Source organism: Galeopterus variegatus, unplaced genomic scaffold (assembly GCF_000696425.1).
Source record: "Galeopterus variegatus unplaced genomic scaffold, G_variegatus-3.0.2 Scaffold6180, whole genome shotgun sequence".
Classification (NCBI taxonomy): Eukaryota; Metazoa; Chordata; class Mammalia; order Dermoptera; family Cynocephalidae; genus Galeopterus; species Galeopterus variegatus.
In genome coordinates, this window is record NW_007732291.1 from 50,606 (window position 1) to 67,441 (window position 16,836).

A 16,836-nucleotide genomic window follows, 5' to 3' on the forward strand; every position below is an offset into this window, starting at 1 on the left:
AAAAAAAAAAAAAAAAAAAAAAAAAAAAAAAAAAAAAAAAAAAGAAATCACTGGTGTTGTCTCTGTACCAAATCTATAGATTTCCAAGTGTTTCAGGATTAAAATCTTACCTGGATTATTCTGAGTATATAATAAACTATCAATAATTAAGACCCTCCTTTAAATGTCTGTGCAGACAGATCTACATTACTTGACATTATTTTTATTATGTTCTGGCATCCAAAGATTCTTCACTGGCAACAAACCTTTACTTTTCTAGAAAAATAAATAGAAAAACTTAATAGAAAAATTGTTCTGATATAAACATTTTCAGTTAACTTCTCAAGAATACTGTAGTGCACAAACCAAATGATACCAGTGGAAGTAAAGATTTTTTTCTTCCATGTTTTCTGTTTGTGGAAAATGTGAATTTTTTTTTTTCCTGAAGCTTTAAAGGCACAGATTAAGTTGACAAAAACAGCGTTAAGCCTGAACAGCTTTTCTAAGTTTCTAACATCCCACAGAAGCTGTGCTGGTTGGTTTGCCACTCTCAGACCTGACAGGTTAGTGTGTCTGTTGGCTCATCTGCTGTAGAGCCAGAAAAGGAAGGAAATTCAGAGTTTCTGGAAAAAGTTTTCACAAAGAGCCAATTTTTAAGACTTTGTCATTTTTATAATTTTAGATTTTAGAGAATTTATGATAAAACACTCTCAATATACACAATTACTAAATCCATTCCATTCAAAAACTGAAAAAATTAACATCTATTATATTTGAAACCTATTCTCTTAAATAATGTTCCTTTGTAAAAATTAAAACATTTCTAACCAAGGTATTAGAAATAGCAAAAGAAAATAAGGCAGTAAGGTAGAAATATTACACATGTAACCAACATTTAAATAAGAAAAAGATGCACTTCTGTATGTGACTCTGAGTATAAAGTTATATACCGAGAGGAAATAGAACATTAAAATATTGTCACTTGTTAGAGGAGTCAAAATAAGACCCAGATAAAAATATAAACAGAATCAACTTTCTGCCTTTTCTGTTCAATTTCTGCTTCAGTGCACAAAACCTGCAGCAGTCATTCGTCAGGAAAGGCATAGGCAATCTAATATCTGGAAGCTTTGTACCCTACAACAAAATTATTCCTGAAGTGTGGCTCTAGGCCCTGATGCCACCCAACCCTGACCGAGATTGTTTCCCTAAGAAAACAGTTTATCCCTTTCAGTCTGTCTAGATGACATCAATGTTAGCCTGAATCAAAACATTTTTTGCTAATGTTTACTGAAGAAAATACTTAGGAATGCCATTAATTGTGTGTACATTAAAAGGGCTTTTGTTTGTTTTTTAGATTCAAGGTAATATACAAAAAGTAGGCTCTTGGTGAAAGTAAGTTATGTGCTAAAGAATTAGTAAGAAAAGTATCCATCCAACCAATGTAGAGCCTTAATATTGATAAACATTTTTAAATGAAATATTATTAAACTTCTGAAAATGAATTTCTATAGTTTGGATCTAAACAATGTTCAAAAACTGAAAGTCTACATCTCTAAAATTATCAAATAAAATATACTTACAATTTCATCTCCTGGCAACCAATATCCCTCTTGTTCAATACCAGCTTTTGAGCCTTTGCAGCCCACTGTTAGCGTTTCAACAATTAGACCATCTTTCACAGCTAAGCTCAGCTGGCGGGTGGTCTCTTTTGGATGCATACCGTGGACTCGAGACATGTACCTGAACACAGAGAAGAAACAAAATTAAAAATTCTTTAGTACCCAAAACTAAAAATGAACAAACACAAGAAAATGAATGCAATCTGTTTCTCCTTTATTATGACTTGTATTTATGAGAGCCCTGTTGTAAGGAAGGAAGGAAAGAAAGAAAGAAAAAAGTCCTGAACACTCTATTCCACTCTTCCAATTATCATGGTATTTTAAACCTAAATTCTATCATATATGTTTAGAGCAGTATTTGTTCCAAATAGCCATAGACCAGCAAATATAACTCACTTAACAGATCTTAGTCAATCATCCCATTTAGTTTCAGCCTCTGGAGCAATTACCACTAACTTCTACTCTGCAGATGTTAACTTGAGAATTTTATAAACCCCACCCAACCATAGGACCTTAGAATCACAAAAGTTTTTTTTTAAATTTATTTTTTTTATTGAATCAAAATCAGTTATACATATTTTGGGGGTTGAACATTGAGATATGTTGATTAAATCAATATTACTAGCATATATATTGTTACAAATCATAATTATTCTTTTTTTTTTTTTCCTTTTTGTCTTTTTTCGTGACCGGCAACGGATCGCAACCCTCAGTGTCGCGCCCGTACCGGATCGGGACCGGCAACGGGATCGCAACCCTGGTGTCGCGCCTGCACCTCGCTCAGCCAGTGAGCGGCCGGTCTGTATGTGGGATCCGAACCCTTGGCAGGAGCGCCACCGCGCTCCCAAGCAGCGCACTGTAGCAGTGCGCCACCAGGCCGGCCCCTTTATGCCCCTTTCCTAACCTCTCCCCATCCCCCTCTCCCTCCCCTCCCAGCATTGATAACCCTAGATTTCTTCTCTCCTTCTGAAAGAATAATGGTTACTCTGTTAATGTGTTGCCTAGATGATTTAGTCCAATGCTGAGAGATGTGATCAGGTCCCCCAATATTATCATAGAGCAGATGCTTCTTCTGTCACTCTGAAATGGGTTTTGTGGAAAGAGATATCCTCTTCTTTTCCTTGTCTCTGTTGGTGACTCTTCTTGTGTGAATACACTCCAGTGGCTGGTGGACCATCTGCGTAGTGGCTGTGGCGTCTAGCCGCTTTTGCAGCAGCCCTGGTTATTGTGGTGGCTGTGGTGGGCCACCCACGTGGAGGTGCTGTTTTTGGCATGCTCCTTGGCACTGGCAGTATGCCTGGTTGTGGGGTGTGTTTGGTCCCCTTCTCCATGCCTCTGGTCCCTGGGCAGGCCCCAAGGCGCTGGCGCCATGTGCCTGGTTTTGGGAGGGGGTCCAGTCCCCTTCTCCATGTCCTGGGTCCCTGTGTGGGCCCCAAGGTACTGGCACAGTGTGCCTGGTTGTGGGAGTAGGGTCTGGTCCCCTTCTCCATGCCTCGAGTACCCAGGTGGGCCCCGAGGTGCTGGCGTTTTGTGCCTGGTATGGGAGGAGGGTCCAGTCCCCTTCTCCATGTCCTGGGTCCCTGTGTGGGCCCCAAGGTACTGGCACAGTGTGCCTGGTTGTGGGAGTAGGGTCTGGTCCCCTTCTCCATGCCTCGAGTACCCAGGTGGGCCCCGAGGTGCTGGCGTTTTGTGCCTGGTATGGGAGGAGGGTCCAGTCCCCTTCTCCATGTCCTGGGTCCCTGTGTGGGCCCCAAGGTACTGGCACAGTGTGCCTGGTTGTGGGAGTAGGGTCTGGTCCCCTTCTCTATGCCTCGAGTACCCAGGTGGGCCCCGAGGTGCTGGCGTTTTGTGCCTGGTATGGGAGGAGGGTCCAGTCCCCTTCTCCATGCCTCGAGTACCCAGGTGGGCCCCGAGGTGCTGGCGTTTTGTGCCTGGTATGGGAGGAGGGTCCAGTCCCCTTCTGCATGCCTCTGGGCCAGGCAGGCTCCGAGGTGCTGGCACAGTGTCACTCATTGTGGGAGAGAGGTCCAGTTCCCTTCTTCTTGCCTCGGGTCCCTGGGTGGACCCCAAGGTACTGGCGTGGTGTGCCTTGTTGTGGGAGGAGGGTCTGGTTCCTGGCTCCATACCTCAGGTTGCTGGGTGGGACCCAAGGCGCTGGACAGAGAGGTCCTGTCCCCTTCATTCAAAACTTAGGAAATGACACCAGAGAAAATACAGGAATTACATGAGTACCTGTCAACACATGAGGGAAACACAGATGCATGCATGTTCTGGTCAACAAAGCAAAAATGTGATTTTCAATGAAATGTACTTTGGACTAAGGTACTGAAACAGGCAAGTATTCCCTGACTTATAGTAACATAGTATTTTTTTTTTTAATAAAAAAATGAGATATTGGGGCCGGCCTGGTGGCGCGCTGGATAAGTGCACCGCTTGGGAAGCGCGGCGGCGCTCCCGCCCGAGGGTTCGGATCCCACNGCTGTGGTGTCTAGCCGCTTTTGCAGCAGCCCTGGTTATTGTGGTGGCTGTGGTGGGCCACCCACGTGGAGGTGCTGTTTTTGGCATGCTCCTTGGCACTGGCAGTATGCCTGGTTGTGGGGTGTGTTTGGTCCCCTTCTCCATGCCTCTGGTCCCTGGGCAGGCCCCAAGGCGCTGGCGCCATGTGCCTGGTTTTGGGAGGGGGTCCAGTCCCCTTCTCCATGTCCTGGGTCCCTGCGTGGGCCCCAAGGTACTGGCACAGTGTGCCTGGTTGTGGGAGGAGGGTCTGGTCCCCTTCTCTATGCCTCGAGTACCCAGGTGGGCCCCGAGGTGCTGGCGTTTTGTGCCTGGTATGGGAGGAGGGTCCAGTCCCCTTCTCCATGCCTCGAGTACCCAGGTGGGCCCCGAGGTGCTGGCGTTTTGTGCCTGGTATGGGAGGAGGGTCCAGTCCCCTTCTGCATGCCTCTGGGCCAGGCAGGCTCCGAGGTGCTGGCACAGTGTCACTCATTGTGGGAGAGAGGTCCAGTTCCCTTCTTCTTGCCTCGGGTCCCTGGGTGGACCCCAAGGTACTGGCGTGGTGTGCCTTGTTGTGGGAGGAGGGTCTGGTTCCTGGCTCCATACCTCAGGTTGCTGGGTGGGACCCAAGGCGCTGGACAGAGAGGTCCTGTCCCCTTCATTCAAAACTTAGGAAATGACACCAGAGAAAATACAGGAATTACATGAGTACCTGTCAACACATGAGGGAAACACAGATGCATGCATGTTCTGGTCAACAAAGCAAAAATGTGATTTTCAATGAAATGTACTTTGGACTAAGGTACTGAAACAGGCAAGTATTCCCTGACTTATAGTAACATAGTATTTTTTTTTTTAATAAAAAAATGAGATATTGGGGCCGGCCTGGTGGCGCGCTGGATAAGTGCACCGCTTGGGAAGCGCGGCGGCGCTCCCGCCCGAGGGTTCGGATCCCACGTACAGACCGGTTCCCGCTCACTGGCTGAGCGAGGCGCGGGAGCAGCGCCGAGGGTTGCAATTCCGTTGCCGGTCCCCGGTCCGGTACGGGGCAACACTGAGGGTTGCGATCCGTTGCCGGACACGGAAAAAGATTTAAAAAAAGACAAAAAAAAAAAAAATGAGATATTCCCTATTCACCAATAACATTTAACTAATGCTAACATTTGGCATATTTGCTTTCTATCTTTTTAAAAAATTTTTTAAAGGTTTCACTATAATTTTTTTTATTTTTATTTTTATTTCTTTAGTGGATGGCCAGAACAGGGATCCAAACCCTCAACCTTGGTGTTACAGCACCATGCTCTAACCAACTGAGATAACCAGCCAGCCCCTTGTATCTTTGTTTTCCTTTTTAAAACAAAATGTTATAGATACAGTTGAATTTGTGGACATCGAGATAAAAACATATTCTGAGACAAATCAGACTGGCCTCAGATTCTCCAGAGAAACAGTCCATGCTAGAACAGAGGCGTGATGCCTATCAAGTCCTCAATGAAATACAGTAAGACACAAGATTTGTATTCAATCAGTCTGTCATTCAGGTATCAAAGCAACAACTAAATTTGAAAATGCAAAAGCAACAACTAAATTTGAAAATGCAAAATTGTAAATTCAGAGGATAAATTTTAACAATGAAAACCAGTAAACCCAAGCAAAAGGACTAATGAGCACTTGTGTCTTTGGTGTATAGAAGATAACTCTTTTCTGTTTAGGAGATAGCTCAGTTTTAAAAATTGCCTTTTTCTGTCAATCCAGTTAATTGAAGGACTAAGAATGAAACATGGGGATTATGGGCAGAGAAGAAACAACGGTGAGTCTGACAACAGAGCCGTGCCGTAATGAACGAAACGGGGGCTGTGGAAGAGGAAGAAAGTGGGGGAGTCAGTCCACGCACACTTACATTGTCACCCTTTCTGATCATAGTCAAAAGATTAAAAATGATAAATCTTGTAGTAGAGGTATAAACATAGTTTGATGTACAAAGGTCAATGCTAACAAAAATAATCAACTAAAGTTTGGAAAGTGGGGAAGGGAGATGGGTCAAAGTAAAAACATATAATTTCCTCACTGTAATCAGTACAGAGCCAGTAAAAACTATCTTAGCAATGAAGTATACTATTTAAATTTATAAAGGTAATCCTTGAAACAAAAATACTTCTAAATTATCTGAAGAAACTCATAGAAAACATATCATGTAGTGCAACATAAAAACGGAAAGCCTATTAAATACAATGAGAGGACCAAAAAAATACATGTTGTTCTCTTTAATAAATTAAAATTGGCTAAACTCAGTAATTAAAAAAATAAAGAGTGGCTCAGAAAGATTGAAAATGAACAGGCAAAGGCATATCACAAAAACACAATCCAAGTGAAGCAGGCATTGAGACTGCAATGTACAGTGTTTAGAATCCAGCACAAAAATCTTTTTTTTTTTTGTCCTTTTTTTGAGACTGGCCGCACCACGCTCAGCCAGTGAACACTGTGAGTGAACCAGTCATTCCTATATAGGATCCGAACCCGCGGCGGGAGCGCTACTGCGCTCCCAGCGCTGCACTCTCCCGAGTGCACCACGGGCTCGGCCCCACAAAAATCATTTTTAAAAGAGATGAACAGCATGAAGATAGTTATGATGCAAAAACTATAAGAAACAAATAAAGGGTTATGAGACTTTAATTTCTCTCAGTTCACAAAAAAACCTAGCAGACAAAAATTAAGTATGGCTAGAGAAGACCTAACTAATAAGACAGATACAGTTGATTTACTCTGAAACCAAGGAAACATCTTCAACGGGTCCACGGAACATTCATAAAAATTGACCACAAAATTGCCACAAAGATGACCTTAAGATATTCCAAAAGTGATACAGACCTTTGCCAGTCACAGTGAAATTAAACAACCTAATAATAGCAAAACTAGAAAACTCTCATAAGCAGCCATCGAGTCATAAAAGTTACCTAAGATTGCAAAAGATCTAAAAACAATAATAAAAAGCTAAAGCAGTGCTATTAAAAAGCAAAAACTGTAGAACTAACAATATTAATCCAGGAGCTACTTCTTAGGGCAAAATAAAACAGAGGTATCGTTAGCTAATCTAATAAACAGTGAAGCCACAAAACACAAACATACAAACTAAGAAAATTCTACAGGGACACAGCCATATGTAGCAAGAAAGTTAAACAACTACTTAGTTCAGTTCTGTGCAAAAATATAAGATAAACACGATGATTTTCTAAGAAAATATGAATGACCAAAACTCAACCACAAAAATAAATAAATAAATTAAATGTCTAAAAAGGACAATTTCCTAAGAAATAAATAGAGGAAGTTGGCAAATAACTTCCCCAGAAAAACACCAGCTAGACACATATTCATAAGGTAATCCCACCAAACTTTTAGTGACTAGATAACTCCACTGTGATTTAAACTCTTCCAGTGCATATAATGAAGGCAAGCAAAGAACGTAACATATAATGGTAACAAATCCCTACAAAATAGCTTAGAAAAAGAACACTAGTGCCCATGGAAATACTGATATAACAATCCTAAATAAAATATTTTAATATACAAAGTCTAATCAAAAGAATATACCATAACCAAGTATTTAATTCCAGGAATTCAAGGAAGATTTACTATCAAGAAATCTAAAGACATAATTCACCTCACTAATAAAAAAATGAAAAGTCATAATGACATCAATACATGTGCAAAAGGTATTTAATAGGATTCTGCACCTAGCCCCTCACAAGACAGAAGTGAGTAAATACAGCAGCACTGCCTCAGCCTCACCAGGAATGCTCACAGGTGTCTGCTGCTACCATTCTTCTTTAATACTCTGCAAAGGTAACAACCAACAGTTGAAATAGGTGTAAAGTTAGGAAGGAGTTAAAACAATCATTATTTGCAAATCATGTATCTGAAAAACCCAAGAAAATTAGCTGATATGCTATTTTTAAATAATTCAATAAATTCTTTGGGTACCAACTAATATACTAACATCAACAGCATTCACATATACAAACCAAAAAACCAGTTATGAGATTTAAAAGACCAGACCTTAATTGATCACAACAGCAATAAGAAAAATATAATTCCTAGTAATAAACAGAAGTGACAAAATATGTATGAAGAAAATTCTGAAATGCTACTGTACAAAAGAAGATGGGAAGTTTGACTATAATAAAGTGACATTTCAAATTATTGCTGGGAAGATTGATAAATCAATGCATGGTATTTAGAAAACTGGCTATCTAATTGAGAAAAAAATGACAAAGCCCTGCCCTAGTCTGCAACCACAAATAAATTCTAGACAGATCAGTTTGAAAAATGAAAAACAAAACCACAAAACCATTAGAAGGAGAGCACTAGACAGTGTTCCTCACACTGGTAAGGAAACCTTCTAAGTATGAAACAAAAGCCAGAAGTGATATAACAAGATTAACAAATTCACACAACATCAGCAATTTCAATCTAGGAAAAAACACAATAACCAAAGTTAAAATACAAATGACAAGCCGGGAAATATATCTATAACACTTATCACAATGGACCTAACATAAGAACTACTGCTATCAGACTGATGATACACACAATCCACAGTGCACGGCAGATTGCGTTTGATAGAAAACACACTGCTGTTGGGATATAGATAAGTACTACTCTTGTGGAGGTGCATTTGGTAATATCTATCAAAAGTAGAAATGTATTCACCCTTTGCCCCAGCAAATTACTTCTAGTAATTTATCCTGTAGATATACTTACACATGTCTGAAATGATATGTCTATACAAGGAAGAAAATTCCTTTTGGCACTGTTGGCATCGAGAAAAGAGTAGAAATAATCTAAGCATACATCTCAGGGGACTGGTTAAATAATTTATAATATAACCATACCTATTACATATTATAAGAAATGAAGCAGTGTCATAGGTGTTAAGATGACATAAGTACTAAAATATATTTTTAAAAATTCGTGGTATAAGATGTCAGTATTTCTCAAAAACACTATATTATTATCTTTCTACATGCACAAAAGGGTTCCAGAGACATCTTCATTCCAGAAACTGTTAAGAGTGGCTCGGGGTGCAAGGGGTAGAAGGAAGACTCATTTCTCCACAGTACTGTATGCCCTTCTGAATTTTGTTTGTGCATCTACTAGCTAAAGACGATTTTTACTTTTTAAAAGTAGCTACACATGCCCCCAACAACAAAGCAAAGTTTCTTTCCACACAAGCTTGCCAATCTTGGGCAGCTCCCCACCTTTCTTTTCAAATTCATCATGGCTCTCCTTGGTCCTTGTTATCACCCACAATAAGTTAGAATAATTTTGCCAAAATTCATAAAAACACTGTTGGGATTTTAATTAATTTGAGGAGAACATATCATTGCAGTGTTGTTTTCCCACTGATGAACTTGGTACATGTGTTCATTTGTTTATACCTTCTATGTCCTTAATAAAATTTTGTAATTTTTCTCCATTAAATTCTTGCATATCTTTTGGGTTTTTCCTAGATATTTTATATTTATTGTTTTTTTTCAAAAAGGGATTTTTTAAAATATATTTTCTACTTGGTGGTTGACGGTATATACTGGGCAACTTTGCTAAACTCTCTTATTAGTTCTAAGTTTGTATGAAAAGCCTATTGCACTCGTGTTTTTCTACTGAACTAATTAGGACTTCTAGTAAAATGTATACCATAGATAGTAATAGTGAGTATCCTTGTCTTGTTCTAGATTTTACAGGGGTTTCCTATAATAGTTCACCATTAAACATGATACTTGAAGATGGTTACTGATACATATATTTTATCAATATAAATCAATAAAAATAAATACAAATACGTTTGTTATAGGATTGTGGTACGTATCTTATATTGAGGACATTCCTTTTCAGTCCTATTTTGCTAATTTTTTTTTTTTTTTTTTTTGTCTTTTTCCGTGTCCGGCAACGGACCGCAACCCTCAGTGTCGCGCCCGCACCGGACCAGGACCGGCACGGGATCGCAACCCTCGGTGTTGCTCCCGCACCTCGCTCAGCCAGTGAGTGGGAACCGGTCTGTATGTGGGATCCGAACCCTCGGCGGGAGCGCCGCCTGGCTCCTAAGCGGCGCACTGTAGCAGTGCGCCACCGGGCCGGCCCCGCTAATTTTTTTTTTAAACAAGAATGGCATAGCATTATTCCTTGACACATTTTTATCCACAAACTTTCACCATGTGAACAGGTTTTCCCAGACACTATGTACCCAACAGCTTTTGAGCATGGGTGGAGAGGCAGTAAGAATAGTTTGACTCTCTCTGTGCCAACAGCACACAGGTCTCAACCTCCTGAGTTCCGGGAGATGGACACCAGGTAAAGCAATATATTCTGGTCATTTGGTTCACTGTCTCCAGTCTCTGAGGGGCTACAAAAGAGGTACCTGATGAAGATCAGGCTGACATTGGGGAGCCCTCTCCACAAGGATAAGGATCACAAGAGGGTGTGGCTAAAGGATTAGTCCTAATTAGAACGTAAGAACAGCAACTATGCAAAATAAAAAAGTGACAACTCCTACTACTGATCCACCTTGAGAATACAACAGCTGTGAGTTAATGATTTCATGTTTTCTGAATGGAAAGACAAACCAGCATAAAGAATAAGTGATCTAGTACATATTTAAAATGTCATCTAAAGGCTAAGAACGTGTATTCGTTACTTATAACAGTGGCACCTGTCAAGAAATACAAGCTTGTAAAGTAATGCCTAAACTTGACAAGTTTCTTGAATTTTTCCTACTCACTCTTCTTTTAAAAAATATATAGTCATGTTCTTAAAGAAAATAAGTTCAAAGAGGTTGATTCTCGCCTGTTGTTCTTAAAAAGTAAAGAAAAAGATTAGAATTGAGCCGGAACACTGCAGACAGTAAGTAAATAGAGGAGCAATGTGACCCTATTGAGCATTATGGACCAAGTATATTGGACAAGCCTTAAGATGGTCTTGACTTAATTATAAATAAACTCTGGAAGTTGCGTGATTTACACGATACCTCAAATATAACAAAGGATCACAGTGCATTATTCATTTTCTTAGGTCATCAAGTAAGCCATCAAGCAGGCTTTCTTCATAGGGAAATACATCTGCTAGTAACTCAGGTGAAGGGAACTCCAGGTCTCATTTTCTCACAGTGGCCCAACCAATCCCAGGGACTTATCTTCTCCCAATAAAGAGGCAAAAACAGCAATCTGAGTTTGAGATATATTTACAGTGGCCTTCTAGTCTCCTACTTTAATTTCATTCAGTAGCATAAATCATAAAATGGTGTGTAAATGTCTAATATTTAAATGCTATATTCAATTTCTCTGAACTTCTCCAGTAAGTTCCTTTTTCATTTTCTCCCAAACTATCCATTTCCATTCCTTAACTTTTCTACCACAGTCTGGAGCCCCAGAGCGCTCCTTTCTCTCCCAGGACACTGCATTCCAATCGCTGCTGAGCCTGAAGTGCAGCCAAGCAACTGGCTTGCAAAGCTCTGCATTGTTCCATCTCCCCTGAGATAATTCTGCATGTTCCAAGACAAAAAAATACACAGTTAATGGCAACAGAGACTGCTTTTTTAACATTTTTACAAAAGTAAGAAAATTCATGAGTCATAATTTCTTGAAAGTAGTTATCTATCTTTAAACCTTCTAATAATGATTCAGTCTCAGAAACATCTGGCATCCTATTGGAGATGAACACTCATGGACATAGCATAAACGTGGTTGCATCTGTGGAAGAAAGAGCCACCACAAAATGTAGTGACATGCTTTCTGCTAAAACTGAGCACATAATGAATGCCTGGGATGCATAATGAATGCCTGATCCTCTTTTCCTTACAAACAGCTTCATGCTGTCATGGACTCCAGAGGCTTTTACAATTTGGGTGTTAATATAACAAACTTATTTTAGGTGTATTCTGGATAATCCAGATAAATGCCTTAAAACTAGGCACTGCCCCCACAATTTCAGTACCCCTCCCCCAGCTCCCAGCTGGCCCCAGTGAACTGCCTCGGGGGCAGAAAAAAGACTCATGAAAAAATCAGAATCATAAAATTCAAGATAGAAACTTAAGTAAATATTGATCTAATCTCCTGATGTTAAAAGACTTTCTGGGTATAAAAGCTATGGAAATAACAGAGGAGAAGATCCAAAATATCTGACTAGATAAGAAATGTGGAATTTCTTCATGACATAAACATCAGAAACCCTATTTTTTTCTAGCCTCTGGAGCAATTAACACTAACTTTCATTCTGCAAATTAAAAGCAAACAATAAAATAGAAAAACATTTATGACAAACTTGAAGGAATCTTATATCCTTAAAATGTAAAACTAAAACAACGAGAGAACTATTTTCCCCTGTTAAATCAGCAAGATACTTGAAATTATTATCCTCACTGCTTGTGAAGATACATTCACATGGCCACTCTCAGCACACTGTTGTTGAAATACTTTCTGGAAAGCAGTTTGGAATTATGTATCAACAGCCTTACAGATAATCCTTATGTAGAAAAATGTTCCTCAAGTCATGAAATTTCATAGGGAAAAAAAAGATCTAAATGTCCATAATAGTAAAATAAGTTATGGTATATCCATCTTCACAGAGCTCCAGGGTGACTGTCCACAAGAGCCAACAAGGAGAGGCAAAGTTTTTCAGGAGGCTTTCATACCCATCTCACAACTTCTGTTCAATCATAACTGCTGAGTCTTAATTTCCCTCATTTCTGAACTTATTAAGAATAATTTACAGTGTTCACTGAATATAGATACATTGTAAAGATTTTTATGGGGATTAATCAACAAAAATAAACCCTTCTTTTACATTGTATTTTTCATTAATAGTAAAGCCATTACAAATACTTTCTTTAAAAATTTCCTCTATTATGATTACCCCAAATGTAACGCTATAAATAATTACAGTATCTTAGGTTTTAACCTCTATTATTTACACAGTGACTTTAATTAAAATTGGCAAAGTAAAACTTTTAGTTATTTTAAAACTAGGTCAAGACAGATATCACTTCCATAAGAGGCAAAGTTCCCATGACACAAACACCACTTACTTTATTAATATTTGCTCCATTTTATACAAAGGAAATATTTTTAATTCAATGTCTTGATTTCAATAATAATGAACTATACATGTTACAGCTAGCTCAAATCTTTTCAATTATTAAATTAGGCCTATCCCCAAATTTTACCAACTTTTAAAAAAACTAACCAGTTTATTTATTTTGACCGGTAAGGAGATCATAACCCTTGGCTTGGTGCTGTCTGCACCATGCTCGGCCAGTGAGTGCACCGGCCATCCCCATATAGGATCCGAACCCACGGCCTCAGCACTACCAGCACCGCACTCTCCTGAGTGAGCCACAGCGTCCCAAAACTTACCAGTTTATAACAATGATACAACTAATGAAAATGATACATCTGTGTAATGATGCAAAAATCACCATAGGTTCAAGAATAATGTAGCTGTTTCGTATCTGAAATTGAAATACACTCCAAGTTTTATGGTCAATTTCCTTTGTAGTTAGAAATAGGAGCACAGCAACAGCAGAAGTACTGCTTTGGCATACTCTTTCTTATGTAACAGTAACATTTAAAAGTGGCTCTGAAATCTCAACCTGACTACTCAGGACCAGGGCTACACTCTGCCCTATGACATGAGCTCTGCAACATTAGAAAACAGTCAACTTTCTGAAAACCCGAGGGATAAATTTCTTTCTGGTTTTAGTACTATCAGAAATCACTATGGCTCACCTCCGCAATTGCTTTGCTTTATGGACATTATTAAAATGTTGAGTTTTCCCCTTGGTATTAGCTACTATAAAACTGAAAGGCAAATTTGTAACATATCCTTAACAAGCTATAGGACCTCATGAAATTGTTGAAGACTGTTGAGTGAATGTCATGGGCCAGTCACTAGCTGTAGGTGTTTGGGATATACCCAAACACAAAAGAGACCTTTACCCCATAAAGATCACATCGTGGTGGGAAGAGGTTGCAGGGGGTAACAAGCTATAGGACCTCATGAAATTGTTGAAGACTGTTGAGTGAATGTCATGGGCCAGTCGCTAGCTGTAGGTGTTTGGGATATACCCAAACACAAAAGAGACCTTTACCCCATAAAGATCACATCGTGGTGGGAAGAGGTTGCAGGGGGCAGAAGGCAGACAAACAATGGTACTGCTAACTAAGTTATTTAATTAGTCAAGTAATTAAACTATACAGTATGCTATAAGGGCCCCTAAGATATCTCCCACATGAGTTTTTGACTCTGTAGTTTAAATTCTAAAGAAAGTAAACTAACTAGAGAGAGAATCATAAGATAATGAGGTAAGGTAGATATTTACCTACCACGTAAAAAGAGAACTATAGATGGATCAAATACCTCACCGTGAAAGGCAAAACTATAAAGATAGTAAAATAAAATGTAGGGAATATTCTTATGGCCTTCTTATAAAGAAGGGCTTCTTAAATGAAATTTCAAAAGCATAAAATATTAGGCAAAAGAGATTGAATTTTTATTTTATTTATTTTTATGGGAACATAATCGATTGGACCTGTCTGTGGGGTACTGTGTTGAATATCAACACCTGTGTGCAATATATGATGCTCAAATCAGGGATAATTAGTATATTCAACATTTCACAATGTAATCATTTTTTGTGGCTTTTTACTTTGATCACATACAAATTAAAATTTTCTGTTTAATAAAGAACACCATGGAAAAAGTTAATAAACAGACGACAGAACGAGAAAAGACACTTACAAAGCATAAAACCTATAAGGGAATAAATGTCTAGAATAATATGATTCGCTTCTGCAAATCAATAGAAAAAAATAATAATCCCAATAAAAAATGGTCTAAGGATAACAACAGGCACCCACAGAAAACCCAGCCCCAAACCTCATAAGGACACCAGGAGCTGCCTAAACTTAACAATACAGAAATGCAAATAAAAATATCCATCTGAGTGACCACATCTGGGCAACTGAACCATGTCAAGTATGTGCGGGCAAGAGGGAAACACAATTTCCCATTGTGTCCAGCACTCAGCAATATCTAGACCAAGGCAGCTTTTCTTGAGAGCTCGGTCAAATTAGGTATATGCATATTCTATAATCAAGGAGGACTTGTGTTTCTGGATATAGATACCAAAAAACTCCTTGTACAGGTCAAAAAGGAGACACTTATTTGTGGTAGTGAAGAGTTATTTATGGTCAGGAAAACTGAGACACCTGAGTGTCCACTGCAAGCAGGGGAAACGCTAGAATGTAAGGGGACATGGAACACAGCGAAAAAATGGAAAACAGCCACGTTATCTTAGAACACAATGAAGGCAGCGAGATGACAAAAGGAAAAGGCAGAGGACATGACTCACCCACAGGGTTGTAGTGAGAGCTGAGTGAGGAACAAGCATGCGGTGCTCCACCCGGGGCCTCGTACTTGCTAAGCTGTAAATACATGGCTCCTGCTGCTTGGTACGGCTTACTCCCCTAAGCTCTCGCCTCATTATTTGTATAACTGGATATCTGTACAATTGAATACTGAGAATTGTTTTAAGAATTTAGCAGATGACACAGGGAAGCAACATAAATGCAGAACTCAAACACCAGCTCCACAACTCACTAGCCGCATGGCCTCAGAAAAGTCACTTACCCACTTCACCTTTATCTGCATCTCTGCAAAATGAAATAACAAAGTCAACCCCATGGGGCTGTTTTGAGGGTAAATAAGATAATGAAATGTAAACCTCATAATAAATGTTTGTTTATCTTGCTTCTCCATCCTCCTCCCTCCCACATTACAGTGCAGTCTCACCAGACAGAATAGTGTGCAACCATTTTAAATAATAACACCATGGAAAAGGCAATATAATGCTGAGGCAACAAACACATATATGAAAAGTGGCAGAAAAGAAATAAATCAAAATAAGCACCTTACTTGAATTTGGGTAGAGAAATTATAGGTGGTTATTTTTCTGTTTTCTACTTTCCACGTATCCTGTAATATGGTTATGTTACTTTTAGAATAAAACAAAATATTTCTAAAAATAATAATGTTTAGCTGCTTGATATATAGCTATACATGGCAAACAAATAGGTTATTTTAAAACTGCATTGAGCAAAAAATAATAAACTTCAAAACCTAAACAACATCTTTATGGATTCTTTAGTGATGGATTTATTTAAAAATTTTAGAATCTCTTCTGAAGAATTAGGTTCTTTGTAATTCTAACACCTAACCTGGGTGTTGGGAAAATAGAATAATTTAATCAGGCCCCCTCGCCTCGGGGCAGGTTGGGGATGGTGCAGCATTCTTTGTGGTCAGGTTGTGTGTGGGTGGAGTTAGTGCATCTGCACCATGCAGTGCTGCCACCTTGGCTGGAATTTATTGCCTCCGGCATCTGCACCACGCAGCTATGCTCTCCAACTTACGGCTTCCAAGGACCTGTGTGCTGGTTACCTAGCTCACAGACCTGTGTGTAAGGGGTCTGGTGACCCAGCCTGGAGTGTGAGGGGTCTGGGGACACAGCCTGGAGTGTGAGGGGTCTGGGGACACAGCCTGGCAGGTGAAGGGTTTGTGACCCAGTCTGTGAAGGGGCTTGGAGGGTCTGTGAGCTCCAGACACAGCCTTAGCTGGACAGTTGGCCCAGTCGGCAGGATTACGGGCAAGTAAAAGAGCTCGACACTGAACAAATACTTTACTTCTTATACCCTCACACTCT

General features: G+C 39.6%; 1 protein-coding gene across 3 annotated transcripts in view; it reads right to left on the reverse strand.

The window, feature by feature from the left end:
* ZMYND11 (zinc finger, MYND-type containing 11) overlaps positions 1-16,836 on the reverse strand; it is a 72,933-nt gene that overhangs the window by 43,292 nt on the left and 12,805 nt on the right. For 2 of the 3 annotated variants that reach the window (XM_008590521.1, XM_008590522.1), the window contains exon 2: positions 1,560-1,719. In XM_008590521.1, the coding sequence (XP_008588743.1) occupies positions 1,560-1,719 (160 nt within the window). Of the gene's footprint in view, positions 1-1,559; positions 1,720-16,836 lie in introns of those variants that run through there. The other variant, XM_008590523.1, reaches the window with a different exon arrangement.